The 14,663-nt window shown below is 45.6% G+C and overlaps 1 protein-coding gene across 2 annotated transcripts in view; it reads left to right on the forward strand.

The window, feature by feature from the left end:
- The window catches only part of LOC148474431 (uncharacterized), a 36,660-nt gene extending 23,205 nt beyond the window's left edge, over window positions 1-13,455 (forward strand). For both annotated transcript variants that reach the window (XM_088458676.1, XM_088458675.1), the window contains exons 5-7: window positions 385-498; window positions 591-707; window positions 11,305-13,455. In XM_088458676.1, coding sequence (XP_088314802.1) covers window positions 385-498; window positions 591-707; window positions 11,305-12,038 — 965 coding nt within the window. In that variant the 3' untranslated portion in view covers window positions 12,039-13,455. The remainder of the gene's footprint in view (window positions 1-384; window positions 499-590; window positions 708-11,304) is intronic.
- Window positions 13,456-14,663: the final 1,208 nt, after the last annotated feature.

Raw genomic sequence — 14,663 nt, forward strand, 5'->3', positions numbered from 1 at the left:
TGGGGCACCGCTAGCGTAACATGCATCGCAGCAGATGACTAGCAGTAGGGATGGCATTGCAGCGTCGGTTAAGCTACAAGCCATGCCTCCACTCTGCAGGTAAAACTTCCTGGAGCAGGGCAAAATTTGAAGGGTATGTCATACCGTTGCATACCGGCACACTTCGAGCAGGTATAAAACATAACCCACCTTCTGTGTCGTCCTACATCCTCAGAGAAAGGGATATAATAATTACTATAAAAATGTTCTTTACTTTTATTGGTTAGTTGGTTTAAGAAATGAAAATTCTCGCAGTAATAAGTGTTGGACATGCAAATATTTACACACACAAATAGTCTTGTAGCTGGGTAATATTCACTAACTACACATTCTCTCTGCCCCTAGGTATTCCCTTAAATAATCCTGATATTCTTTTACGCGTTAAGCAACATGACAGCATGTTTCTAGATGATCACGTTGTGTCTCAAGAAGAAACGCATACAACAAGTACAGCAGCCGGTGTGTGGTATTGTTCAAATTTCATTCATGAAATTATTGTTACTTTTTGTTATTTTTCTTATGTAATGCCCCATGGTACATTTTATTTACAGATAATGATAATATGCAGCAACTAGACAATACAACAAGAATTGGTAAAGATGAAGATCGGTGTTTGAAAAATCCCCTAGGGTGTACATTTCAGGAAAGTGTCAGTGTTTCCAAACAACGTAAGTAATTTTGAATTCCATTATTTGATTTTTTTTTTTTCTTTACAAAGAAGGCAAATTCCATCCATTTTACATATACATTGGGTGAGAAAGTAATATGAAAAACTTTTATAACACGTTTGACATATTAGGTTACTTAGTAAAGGAACTCTTAATTGAATAGCTTGAAAAAAACTCAGAATATCGGACGAGTCCAAAAAAGCATTTTTATGCAAAATATATAGTGTGTGTGTGCTATATATACATTACACACCGAACCAGTCAACATTTATAATATGTAGACATATAAAACTACCATTAGAATAAATAAAATACCTATTATTAATCATAGACCCCAAGTACATAAAAAATTAATAAAATCCATATTTAGCCTTTTAATGTTATATTAAAAAATTATATTTAAAGATAAACTATATAATGGTGATCGATAATCTTTATCTACATTCATTTGAATGTCGTGGTTTTTTTTTTTTTCCTCCTCCTTCATCCACTAGGGGTCACTGGAGTTACACTGGGGTATAGGCGAGTGATGAGTTGAGCCTGGAACTTTAAAATTCTTTAGAATTGTAGTTTGCTCCTCCTCTATACCCCACTGGACTCCGTTTTAGATTAGTGCGCGAGGGAGTCGGCTGCTTCTTAAGCTGTCTCTAGCCTTTTCACTTTTATTTTAACATATTGACTCCTGAAGACTGCAAGCTGCTGCAGTCTGCCTGCACTGGGGGAACCGCGGGAGGCACCCGCCATGGCTTACTGGGGCCAGTGTCTGGGTCCCTGGTCATTGGACTCTGGGCCTGATTCAGACCCGCTCGCAAGCGGGTCGATGGTGGCCCAGTGCGCACGCGTGAGCCCCGGAGCAAGCGCAAAAAGCGTTCGTTCCGAGACGCACTACAAAAGGGCCGGCTGTCGATGTTGATCAACAGCTCGCCCCATTTTGTAGGCGTGGCGGGGGGGATGCTTCACAAACGGAGGCGTTCCCATGCGAACGCCTGCCGTTTGTGGGCGGCCCTACTGACATCACTAGTGATGTGCCCAGGTTTAGTATGGGCACGTGCGGTCGATTGTCTTGGCAATGGAACCAGGGGATTTCATGGAGTCCTTGGATATTCAGGATGCATATTTTCATGTACCAATTACACCGTCCCACCAACGTTTCCTGAGTTTCGCAGTGCTGCAGGAACATTTCCAATTTCAGGCACTGCCGTTTGGTTTATCAACGGCCCCTCGGGTGTTTACCAAAATCATGGCAATAATGACGGCCTACCTCTGTTGCCAGGGGGTCAGGATCCTGCCATACTTAGACGATCTCCTGATTTTGGCTCAGTCGCCTCAAGAATTGCAGCATCATCTCAGACTGACAATTGCCTGTCTACACAGACATGGTTGGAATATAAATTAGAAGAAGTCGTCGCTTCTGCCAGTGCAGCAGTAGGTGCATTTAGGGGCTCGCTTGGATTCCCTGGCACAGAGAATATATCTGCCAGAGGACAAGATTGCGGCCCTTCAGCTGCGGATACGCAGGCTTCTGCACAGCCGGTCAGTATCTGTTCATGCGGCAATGCAGATTCTGGGATCCATGGTTTCAACCTTTTGACATGGTGGAATATGCCCAGTTCCACTCCAGACCATTGCAGCAGTTGATCCTCTCGCACTGGAATGGGGAGTACCACTCAATAAGGGCACAGACGATCCGTCTCTCGCCAGAAGTGCGACTGTCCCTGTCATGGTGCTTGCAGACGTACCATCTCAACATGGGTCGCTCATTTTGGATTCCAGATTGGGCACTTCTCACGACTGATGCCAGCCTCCGTGGTTGGGGCGCAGTGAGAGGTTGACACACATTTCAAGGAAAATGGACGACAAGAGAAAGTCTTCTGTGCATAAATGTCCTGGAACTAAGGGCAGTATTCAGGGCGTTGGTTCAGGCTCAGGAAATGCTGAAGGGCAGGCCTGTCCAGGTTCAATCCGACAATGCCACAGCAGTAACCTACCTCAACCATCAGGGAGGCACGCAGAGCCAGGTTGCCATGGCGGAAGTTTCAAACATTCTGGTCTGGGCAGAATGTCATCTCCCAGCGATATCAGCGGTGTTCATTCCAGGAGTCCTCAATTGGGAAGCGGACTTCCTAAGCCGGCAGGATATACATTCCGGAGAATGGACTCTTCATCCACAGGTATTTCAGAGCCTTGTGGACAGATGTGGTCTTCCAGAAGTAGACCTCTTGGCCTCAAGTCACAATCACAAGGTACCCAGGTACGGGTCCAGAACCAGGGATCCTGCAGCCGCGTTTGTGGATGCTCTGGCAGTAAAGTGGAACTTCAGATTGGTGTATCTATTTCCTCCGTTTTCCCTTCTTCCAAGGGTCATCAGGAAATTCAAGCAGGAAAGCGGGACAGTAATAGTGATGGCTCCTGCTTGGGCCAGATGCCATTGGTTCACCGATCTGCAGAGTCTCTCCATAGACACTCCATGGCCTCTTCCTCTAAGGCCGGATAATACAGGGTCCCTGTCTATACCCAAATCTTCTTCATCTGTCTTTGACAGTATGGCTCTTGAGACCTCCGGCTTAAAGGCAAAAGGTTTTCCAATTCTGTATTTCAAACAATGTTGAGGGCATGGAAACCTTCCTCTGCTCGCATACATTTCAGAATTTGGCACTCATATTTTCAGTGGTGTGAACTTGGGAAATGTGACCCTAAGGTGTTTAAGGTATCTCGAGTGCTTTCGTTTTTTCAGGCTGGGTTAGACCGGGGTCTCCGTCTGGCCACCCTGAGGGTTCAGGCTTCTGCACATTCAGTTTGGTTTCAGCGAAGGATCGCCCCATTGCCTGGTACAATATTTTTTCAGGGTGTTCTGACGGATTAGCCTCCCTTTGTCCCCCCGGTAGCCCCGTGGGATTTGACATGGGTTCTCAAGGCTTTGCAGGCTCCTCCATTTGAACCCCTGCAATCAGTAGTCCTTGAAGTGGTTGACAGCCAAGACCGTTTTTCTTCTGGCTCTCGCTTCTGTCCGTAGGGTCTCTGATGTGGCAGCCCTGTCATTTCAATTTCCTTTTTTGATATCCCATCAGGATAGAGCTGTTCTCCGTACTAGGGCCGGGTACCTTCCTAAGGTGGTATCCCGGTTTCATGTGAATTAAGAAATTGTGGTTCCAGCTTTGCAAGCTTCAGGCCTTTCGGCTGGTGAAGCATCACTTGATGTTGTCCGTGCACTACGTATCTATGTAGATCGCACCAACTCCATTAGAAAGTCAGATTCTTTATTTGGCTGCCATAAGCGAGGCCAGGTGGTTGCATATAACAATTTCTCAAGCATACACACAAGCTGACCTTGTTGTTCCAAACATGGGCACAACACATTCTACTCGATCTGTGGGTCCATCGTGGGCGGTTCGTCGTGGTGACACTGCTGAACAAATATGCAAGGCGGTCACGTGGTCTTCCGTCCACACCTTTTGTCAAATTTTATGCATTTGATACATTTGCCTCTGAGTGCTTCCTTTGGACGTAGGATTCTCCTGCGGTTGATACACAGGAGTGTCCCCACCCCTAAAGGGAACTGCTTTGGGACGGCCCAAGGTAATTTCTGTGGATCCTATGGACCCCCGAAGAAGAATATAAGAGTTATGGTATAACATACCTTTTTTGTTAACTGTTTTTCTTCAGTGTCCATGGGGTCCACAGGACACCCACCCTAACGCACCTGTTTTTGTTGGGAAATTCTTTTCTGTTGTATTTTCTATAATTCCCTCTTCTTAGTGTGTGTCTAGAGTGCAAGGGTCCTTTCTTCCTTCTCAATATCCTGCTTGGGCTTGATAACAAACTAACTGCCTGTAGCCAGGTGTGGGGTATGTATGGAGGAGGGACCCAGGGCATCCTGGGAGCTGAAGCTTGTTAACTGTTTGGTGTCTGGATCACTCCAGCTACATACCCAAGGTAATTTCTGTGGACCCTATGGACCTCGAAGAAAGTGTTAACAAAGGTATGTTATACCATAACTCTTATTTTTTTGCTGGGGGCGGGGCTTAGGGGCAGTGCGGCCAATCCCGCACTCACACTTGGATGGCTGCTTTGGGGGCCTCTTGTTTATGCATTAGCGCTCCTTTATTGGCCCGGCCATCCTATCAGTTTAGGAAGGGGACGGATTACCTCCTCCACGCTTGGTGGGCTTCCACACGTGGACGGCCTTTCATTTCTGTTGAGCCTCTGCTGTGGATGCTAATATCCCTGCTGATACTCCATTCTGGGTGGCTACCTTAGCAGGTGCCATTTCCGAGCTGTCTCATGAGGGTTTAGTGCAGGTCTCTTCAATTTTAGAGAGGTCGGGAGTCATAATGATGGAGTCTTCCTCCAAAAGTTCAAATAACTCCGCTAGACGTCCTTCTCTAAAACAACATCTCCCTGAGGTCCTTCAGTCTAGTGACGAATCGGATGCTGATTGCTTCTCATTAAGGGAGGAAGGTGAGGTTATGGAGGACTTAGGAATCCTTACCTCTAGAGGCGGATAAACGAGAGCAGGGGATAGAGGCCCTAATCATGGCAGTCCATCAGATTCTTAAGATCTTTGATTCAGCAGAGTCTCAGGATGCCTCACTGTTAAGCAAGAAAAAGAAACTTGCGGTTACTTTTCCCACTTCCCCTCATTTGTAGAAGCAGCTGTCTGTTTCTTGGAAACATCTGGATAAAAAATTCCAGATGTCCAAGCTCTTTCTTACCCTTTACCCTTTTCCGTCTGTTCACAGAGCCAAGTGGGAGACTCCGCCTCAGGTAGATACTTTTGCATCCCGTCTTTCCAAAAAGAAGACTTTCCTTTCCCAGGGGCCATGTCCTTGCGAGATGGATCAGATAGGAAGTTGGAAACTACCTTAAAATCCATTTAAATGGCAGTGGGAATTTCTCTCAGACAGGCTTTAGTTGGCGCATTTTTAAATAAGGCTGTAGAAAAACGGGCAGAACAGTTGGTCGAGGGTCTTATGTCTAATGTACCGCGAGCTGACCTGATCCCCCTAGCCGAGCACATTAGGGAGTCCGCTATATACCTGGGAGATGCCGCCATGGATGCTAGCCAGGTGAGTCCTAAGATCTCTGCTTCAGCGGTGGTTGCTCGCTGTACACTCTGGCTTAGGGCCAGGCAGGCCAGTGCTGAGTCAAAGTGGGCCATGGAGGCCTCTTCGTTTTCTGGGGATATCCTGTTCAATTCAGAACTGGACACGATCATTGCCTTGGCCACGGGAGGCAAGAGTACCTTCTTGCCTTCATCCACGGTGACTGTGTGGAGGTCCTATTTGGGATCATCTTTTTGTTTCTTTCGGATCCCTACCCATTTTTGGCTCAAAACCAGAGGTGCCTCATCTGCAGCCAGAGGTGGTAGGTCCAGATGTTGTCAACCTGGTCCTGTCCATCATCCCGACCCCAAGCCCGCAGACAAAGCCGCAACATGACTGTCTCCCGTCCTACTTGGGGCCCTCACGGTGGGTGCTCGCTTCTTTCGGTTCAAGGACGTTTGGTTCCAGAGTTGTTCAGATGTCTTGGTTCACAATCTTGTATCCCACGGATACAAGATAGTTTGCTCCTTCTCCCCCGGTTCCGTTTTTCACCACTGGCCTGCCAGTTTCTGTGCTGAAGTAGAGGATGTTGCAGCAGGTAATACACAAGCCTCTTGCTTCCAAAGTTTTAGTTCTGGTCCTGGTGCATCAGCGCACTCAGGGTTTTCATTCGATCTGTTTGTAGTTCCAAAGCCGGACAGTTCAGTCCACTCTATTTTGAATCTCAAATCCTTAATGGTTTACTTGATTTTTCACCATTTCAAGATGGAGTCCCTGCAATCAGTGATCGCTGGTTTGGAGGGCGAGGAATTTAGTGTCTGTGAACATCAGGGATGCTTGTCTACAAATTCTGATTTGGGAACCACATCAGGCATTCCTCTGCTTTGCCGTCCAGGACTCCTATTACCAGTTTCGGGCTCTGCATTCTGGCCAGTCGTCTGCCCCACGGGTGTTTACCAAGGTAATGGCAGTGATGGTTGTCCATCTAAGGTCTCTGGGGGTGTCCATTGTGCCATACCTAGATGACCTTCTCATCAAGGCTCTGTCAGTGAGAGGCTTCTGTGTCATGTCTCATTGACGCATCATGTTATCAACCAGCATGGCAGGATTGTCAACTTCAAAAAGTCCAATCTGGAGCTGTACCAGCATTTCCAGTTCCTGTGTATGATTCTAGACACCCCCTACAGAGTGTGCTTCTCCCTGCGGATAAGGCCCATGTGAATCAACAATTGGTCAGGATGGTCCTCAAGCCAAAGAGGGTTTCAGTTCATCTGTGCATTCGGCTGCTGGGCAAGATGGTGGCATCCTTCGAGGCCATTCAGTGCAGCAAGTTCCATTCCAGGCCATTTCAGTTGGACCTTCTGTCTCAGTGGTCAGGGCCCCATATTCAACTGCACAGACTTGTTCGGCTGTCCCCTCAGACCAGTCGTCTCATGGCGGGTCGCTGCTTCAGCATCTGGAATTGGATTCTCCTGACAGCGGACGCCAGATTACGCGGCTGGGGCACTGGTCACGCCAGGAGGCGCTTCTACCAATCAACGTCCTAAAGCTCAGGGCAGTGTGCAATGACCTCCTCACAGCATCTCCTTTTTTGCAGGAACTGCCAATTCAAGTGTAGCTGGACACGGCCATGGTGTACATAAATCTGAAAGGGGGGAGTCAGTCGCTCAGCCATGCAGGAGTCCCGCTGAATCCTCATCTTCCACGATGATTGAGCTTCGCACGAAGCCGGTCTTCTTGCCAAAGATGGTCTCCGCATTCCACATAAATCAACCTATTGTGATTCCTGTGTTGTCGGCTGACGATGCTTCTTCGCCAACGCTTGATGAGGTTCGGGCTCTCCGGATCTATGTTGCTCGTATGGCAACTGCGCAAATAAGATTCCCTATTTGTGCTGTATGATGCTGACAAACGAGGTTGACCTGCTTCTAAGCAGACCCTAGGCAGGTGGAGCCATTTGGCTATTAGTCAGGCTTACTTGGCCAGTGGCCGGCTACCGCCTACTTCCATTTCGGCTTGGGCTGCTTGCAGAGGTACCTTTGCATCTCAGCATTAGTTGTTTTTTTTTTGTAAATCTACTATTTTTATATAGAAATACAAATTTTTACCACGCTTAATATAAATCAGGGAGGCTGTGACATGACATCAAGCTTAGGAAGTGGAGCACTGTCTGGAACGCTTTGGTGGCCTTGCAGTAGTGCTACTGTTGAACAGCACCCTGCAAGTCACATGCAGGTGCCATGGGGCAGTAACGGTGCCGCCCCCACAGCCCTGCGCTTACTCACACTCAGCTTGAGAAAAACCCAAGGCCGCTGCATTGTAGCCCTTTTTACAGATTCGCACACAGATGTACAAATGTTGCACATCAAATAGATCAGTGCAATCTAGCAATACAGTTTTGTCGCTCCCACTTGTTTTCTTTATGTGAATAAGTTTCACAGGATCTGGTGTGCCGATTTATCTTTCCATGATTATTTAAGCAAACCGTTATTACTCCCATTCTGATAAAGACTAACTGACCCGCACTGTTTCTGAGAATAATGTCCCATCTCTAGGCTCCCTTACCTTTCAATCCTCGAGAAGCTTGACCACTTGCCTCACACGAGGAGAGATGTATAAAACCTTCTAAAGAGGACAGATAGAGCAGTTTCCCATAGCAACCCATCAGCTGCTAACTATCATTTTATAGACTGTGCTTCATAAATAAAAAACATAAATACCTAGTAGCTGATTAGTTGCTTTGTACTTCTTCTCCATATGTCCTCTTTAGAAGGATTGCTATGTTTTCTCTCCTCGCACAACTTTTTACCCCACTCAGTCGGATTGATCTGCTGCGTTTTTGATCACTCTCTTCTCATGCAACTGTCCATTGCCTAGGTATCCGGGACACTGTCCTATTCTGGTTCTCATTCTACTCATCAAATTGATTTTTCAGTATTTGTTTCCACCTCTTCTCTGCATCTCTATGCAGTTTGAGTATTACAAGGCTCATTTGCGAAGTCCTCTTCGTTTACCCATTTATACCAATTCTATTGGAAAACGAATTACCTCCTTTTAGATGTCACTATCTACTCTCTTTGGGCGGGATGCATCAAGCATCTCATTTTGCATGCGACGCATCCCGCCACTCATCGCATGCATGCCGGCATTAATAACACCAGTATGCATGAAGAAAGTTCCAAATTACAGCTCTCCCCATAGGATCTGTCATTTGCGAGAAAAAGACTTCCAGGTTTATGACCCAGAAGTCCCTCTGTGCATGCACAGAACACCGCGCACTGCTGGGTGTGCTGGGAAAGATCCGATTGGATCTCTCACAGCACTTTGCTGAAAGAAGCCCATAGGCTTCTATTAGGTAACGCCATCTAAAGATAGCTTTATTCATCGGGTCCAAGCAGTTGAAAACTTTGCTTTCCTAGTATGGGTACGAATCATTAGCAGCGCTCACTTGCACCACCCCTATCCCTGGTGCAATAGAACAGTCTAAAAATCGGTATAATTACATATACAAGGTGTGGTTATTAAATAATGAGACTAAAGCTATATCATTTATTTTTAATCATATTAAGTAAATATTAACTCTGTTCTTTTTCTATGTACTCCTGAATTTACACATTGCTGCATGTTTATTTGCCAATGGTCAAAGCCATGCTGCAGCTCATTATCCACCAGCTGTCTCAACAGCTCTGTCGTTTTCTTCTTTACTCAGTAACTGGTGCAAAACGGGTTCCCTTTAGTACAGATTTGACCTTAGGGCAGAGGTTCCCAAACTCGGTCCTCAAGGCACCCTAATGGTCCATGTTTTAAGGATAACCATGCTTGGGCACAGGGGACTTAATTAGTACCTCAGTCTTTTGATTTAACCATTTATGCTAAACCATGGATATCCTTGAAACCTGAACCGTTAGGGTGCCTTGAGGACAGTGTGTGGGAACCTCTGCTGTAGGGAAAAGAAAAAAAGTCACACTGTGCTAGGTCTTGCGAGGTATGGAGGGTGTTCTAGCACTGCAAACTGTATCTCGGCTAAAAACTGCTTCACAGAGAGAGCTTTGTGGGCTGGTGACTTGTTCTGATGGAGGTTGAAATCATTTTTCCACAACTCCGTCCTCTTTCCTCTGATTCTTTGCCTGCAAAGTTGCTAGAACATTTTTGCAGTAATGTTGATTCATTGTTGCGTCTTCTGGTACCCAGTCTTCCAAATAACACCCTTGATATCAAAGAAAATAATGAACATGGATTTGCTTTGACGTGCTTTCTTCATTCTTGATGATGATGGTGTTTTCCAGTGCATGGACTGGCGTTTTGTCTCAGGATCGTACTGGAAGATCCATGTTTCATCACAGGTCATAACTTTATCTAAAAAAATGTGAATCCGCTTGAATTTGTTCCAAAATATCTGTACATATTTGATCTCAATTTTCTTTCTGCTCAGCTGTGAGAAGCCTTGGAACCATCTTAGCACAAACTTCTGTCATGTTAAGATCTTGACCTGTCAGCTTTCTAACCGTTTCTTTGTCGATGTTTACCATTTCTGCTATCATGTGGATGTTGAGTCGACTGTCTATTAGAACAATTTTCTAAATTTTTTTCCACATTTTCATTTGGTTTTGATGTGCAAGGCCTTCCGGGGATGTTCATCACTAAATTTTTTTGTGCCACTCAAACCATGCATGTGCCATAAAAATCTGCCCATAACCCTCAGTTAGCATACGGAAAGATTCAGTGGGTGTTTTGTTCAATTTAACTAAAAATGTTCAGGTAACACGTTGCTCTACTTTTGAACTAAGCAATTTTTTCGATGCACCGGAAAAACACAATTTCTTTGAATGTTGTGTGACGGCAAACTATCTGCACGGGGGGGTGAATCTTGCATAACCGTTTTGGGATAGTCCAATGTCAATGTTCCCTAACTGCCTTTTAACTCACGCAGCATGGTTTATTTTTTACAAGTACAGTCTCGTTATTTAATAGCCACACCTTGGTATGCACAACTCTGCAAAGCCCACAATTCCATCAACACTCCCTCAGTGACCATTACCTACAGTAGAACACCCAGTTACACTACTTCAGCTACAAGTAGAGATGCGTTTAGTTTGATTATGTCTCTGCATTGCCTATACTTGCATACTCTTGTCTCCTGCAGATTAAAATGCTTGATACGCTCTCCAAATAAACTTATGTTCAACTTTGCATTAGGCACATTGAGTTTTTGATTTTTGAATGCTGGCAAAACGTATACTGCATTCTGAAGTGCCTTTTTGCCTGCCATGTTTCATATATAATATATTTTACAAGCACAAGGAAGAGGTGGGCACTCCTAATGACCAGGTGCCAGATAAATATCCAGATTAATGATATAATACGACACTCCAGAGGATGATGCTAAATAGATGAAAGTTTAATTAGCATGTAATTTATTAGCAAGGTTTCAGGCAGACATTGCGTGTTATCATGCGTTATCTTCAGGAGTGCCATATTCTTTACACATTCAGCAATAGAGCATGTGTTTGCATTATTGGCCTGTCCAAGTAAAAAACAAAAATATCTGTTTTTAGTTGAAGATCAAACCTCGAAAAAATATGTAGAAGGACGTATTATGGATGCGATACAGAGCAATAAAGTCAAGGAGAATATCCTACAATGGGAGGACCTGTTTAACAAACTGGAAACAAAAACGCCACCAAAAGAGAAAGCTAATGAAGACTCAAGGAGCACTGACTTAACTAATCAACATCCCAACACCACTGCGGAGAAAAAATTAAACCCAAAAGAGAGGCTGTTTATCTGTTCTGTGTGTGGTAAAAGTTTTGGTGGCAATTCTCTGCTGGTGAGGCACATGCGAATTCACACAGGTGAGAAACCCTACGCTTGTAGCCACTGTGACAAAAGCTTTAACGATAAATCCTATCTTCTGCGCCACTTAAGGACTCATACTGGGGAGAAACCATACTCTTGCTCTGTGTGCTTTAAATGTTTTAGCCAGAACTCCAGTGTCATTGCGCATATGAGGATCCACACTGGAGAGAGACCATTTCAATGTACTGAGTGCGACAAGCGGTTCAGCGATAAGTCGTACTTTGTGCGGCATATGAGGTCACACACAGGAGAGAAACCATACAAATGTACCGAATGCAAAAAATGTTTTACGCAGACTTCAAGTCTGGCCTCACACATGAGAATCCACACAGGAGAAAAACCATTCAAATGTTCCTATTGTGATAAATGTTTTAGTCAAAATTCAAGCCTGGTTATACATAAGAGATTACACAGCTTGGAGGAAACACTATAACTGAGCTAGTCATGAAGCATCAACTTTAAGGGTTGTTCCACAGGGTTGGTGAAAATTAAAAAAAAATAGACTCTCACCCGTTCTGGTCCCCTTAACTGAAATGTGGGGGTTCTTCCTCTATATCGCTGTGGAGATTGGGTTCCGACAAAGGAGGATCAAAGACAATGGTTGCAGCAGTATAATTTGGCATTGAGAGTTTGGTTATCGTCAACTTGTTCTTTTTATTAAATTCTCCACCCACTATACACACCTATTCTAGATTCCATAGTCCCTCTGGTCTTTACACAGAGCTGAATGTTTTGAAACTGAGCTGCAAAATTTCACCCATCCACCCATCAGCTAAACCCCACATCCTCTTACATTTATCGTCCAATCTGTGCTAAATTGCCATGCTGGGACCTGGCTCCTATTTTTTATGGTTATGCTGCTGAGGAAAAAGTGCCAAAGTTAGTACCTTTTTAGTTATATACAGATGTGTCCTTAATGCATTCTTGATGAAGTTGCACCAAACAGACCCTCTAGGCGCGGTAGGTCACGTGCGACTCTGCTAGCGCCAGGCGTCTTTTTCGCCCGAAAATGCATCTTAATCGTGATGTGATGTGAATATGACGCACCAGGAGACAGAACTGATTAATTTGATATGCAACACTTGTATATCTATGTGCGACTGAGTCTGTAACTATGTATATGAAGTGCTACGATGCAGTGCCCAAAGCTTTTTTTCCACTCCAAGTTCCGTTGTGCTTCTATACAGACTCGGACGCACACAGATATACAAGTGTCGCTTATCAAACTAATCCGCACAGTCTCCTCTAGTACATCACATTGCTACTAAGACGCTTTTTGGGTGAAAAAGACAGAAAAAGACGACCGGTTCTAGCAGAGTCGCACAGGACCTGACGGCTTTCTCGTGCCAGGCATCTAATATGGCAAATCAAGGCTAGATGTATGAGGACACCTCTTTATGGGATTTGCCCAAAACCTATAATACAACAAATAATGTATCTCCTATAATTTACCATAGTATACAAAGAACCGTGATTAATTTTTTTTATTATTTACTGTTTACATAAATCAAACCGGCTGACTTGGAACAAAGGGTCTCTTTTTGTTTTTCAGTTCATTATGTTCACAGTAAGATGCATTTTGCTAAGTAAATACACTTATAACAAATGCCATGTTATTCCCGTAACTAGAATATGTAAGGGTTATACCACACTAGTGGAAAGAATTAGTCCGTTTAATGTACCAGTTTTTGCTGTGTGATACAAATAGACACAAACCTGCTATTTTGAAATGCTACAGACTAAACATTGGGTTGCACACTTCATAAAACTGACAAGGAAAGAAAAACTATATTCAGAATTTTATTTTTGTTGTATACATTAATATACATTACAGAAGGGCGGTTTGATTACCATTACTTTCTACTTCAGGGTCCACAGGGTTGACCTTGGGGGTTATAGCTGGAACAGGATCCATGGGCACCACACAGTTAAGCTTTTAGCTCCCAGGATGCACTTGGGTCCTCCTCTATACCCCGCCCCCGAGCCACAGGCACCTCAGTGTAAGCTGGTGCCCGGCCGGAGTCGGTCACCGCGCAGGGGGGCTGCAGGAGCAGCCCCCAGAAGCTTTTTATTTTAAGTTAGATTTTATTTATTTTTAATCTCTTTTTACTACAGACGGCAGCGAAGGGCTGTCTGTACAGACGCCCACGCTGCCGCTCTGATCCCCGACTGGCGCCGCGACGCCAGTACTGATCTGGGGATCGCGGCGGGAGGGCAGAGTCCGTACTAGCCGGACTCTGTCTACCTCCCAGGACTGCTGCCGGAGTCGCCGGGGATTCAGGTAAGCCGCGCGTCGCTGGCTAGCGGCGGCGCGCGGAATGCCTTAAATGCAGTCCTTTTAGCCTCCGGTCCTGGGGACAGACCGGAGGCTGCTGGCAGTGGCGGCGGGCCCCCCCCATAACCCGTGGGACCACTAGACCACCAGGGATAAAGGGGCAAGCGGGAAGCCAGCATCCCTGGGGTTATGGCCAGCCAGGGGAGGAAGCCTTCCCTGTCAGCGGCTCCTCCCTTCAGCTCAGCGCGCCTTTCAGCAAGCAGTCTGGCGTCGCTGAGCTGCATCTACTCGGCCACTCCTCCTCTGAGGTCTCCAGCGGCCATTTTCCCAGTGGCAGCGCAGATCTCAGGGAGCACGCGGACCGGTCACCCTGTGTACCTCTCCCCTGATTAAGGACAGCGTACACAGCACTATAGCCCTCCCAGACACTGAATCTGGGCAGGTTGATTGTAGTGTAAAGGTGCATTGAGTATTACTTCTGCATGGTATGTGACTTTTGCTAGTGCTGCCTGTCTGTGCTTATTTTCCGCTTACTGTCAGCTTATACCTATCCCTTTACTTCTCCTACAAGCCCTACAGGTGTGTGGGGGAGGGGCGTTTCTACTGACCTCACTTATATAGATCACGTATTTGTGAGGTCCGTCACATACAGTTGTGTGCTACTCAGTGCCATATTGTGGGCTGTTGTTCAGCACACCGGTGAGTGCGTTTTACTTCTACCCTGGTGCCAGATATATAATATATTCTGTCATGTCAGACGAGGAGGTTGAGCGCTCAGTGGCT

Source organism: Taudactylus pleione, unplaced genomic scaffold (assembly GCF_031769625.1).
Source record: "Taudactylus pleione unplaced genomic scaffold, aTauple2 ptg000845l, whole genome shotgun sequence".
NCBI classification, from domain to species: Eukaryota; Metazoa; Chordata; class Amphibia; order Anura; family Myobatrachidae; genus Taudactylus; species Taudactylus pleione.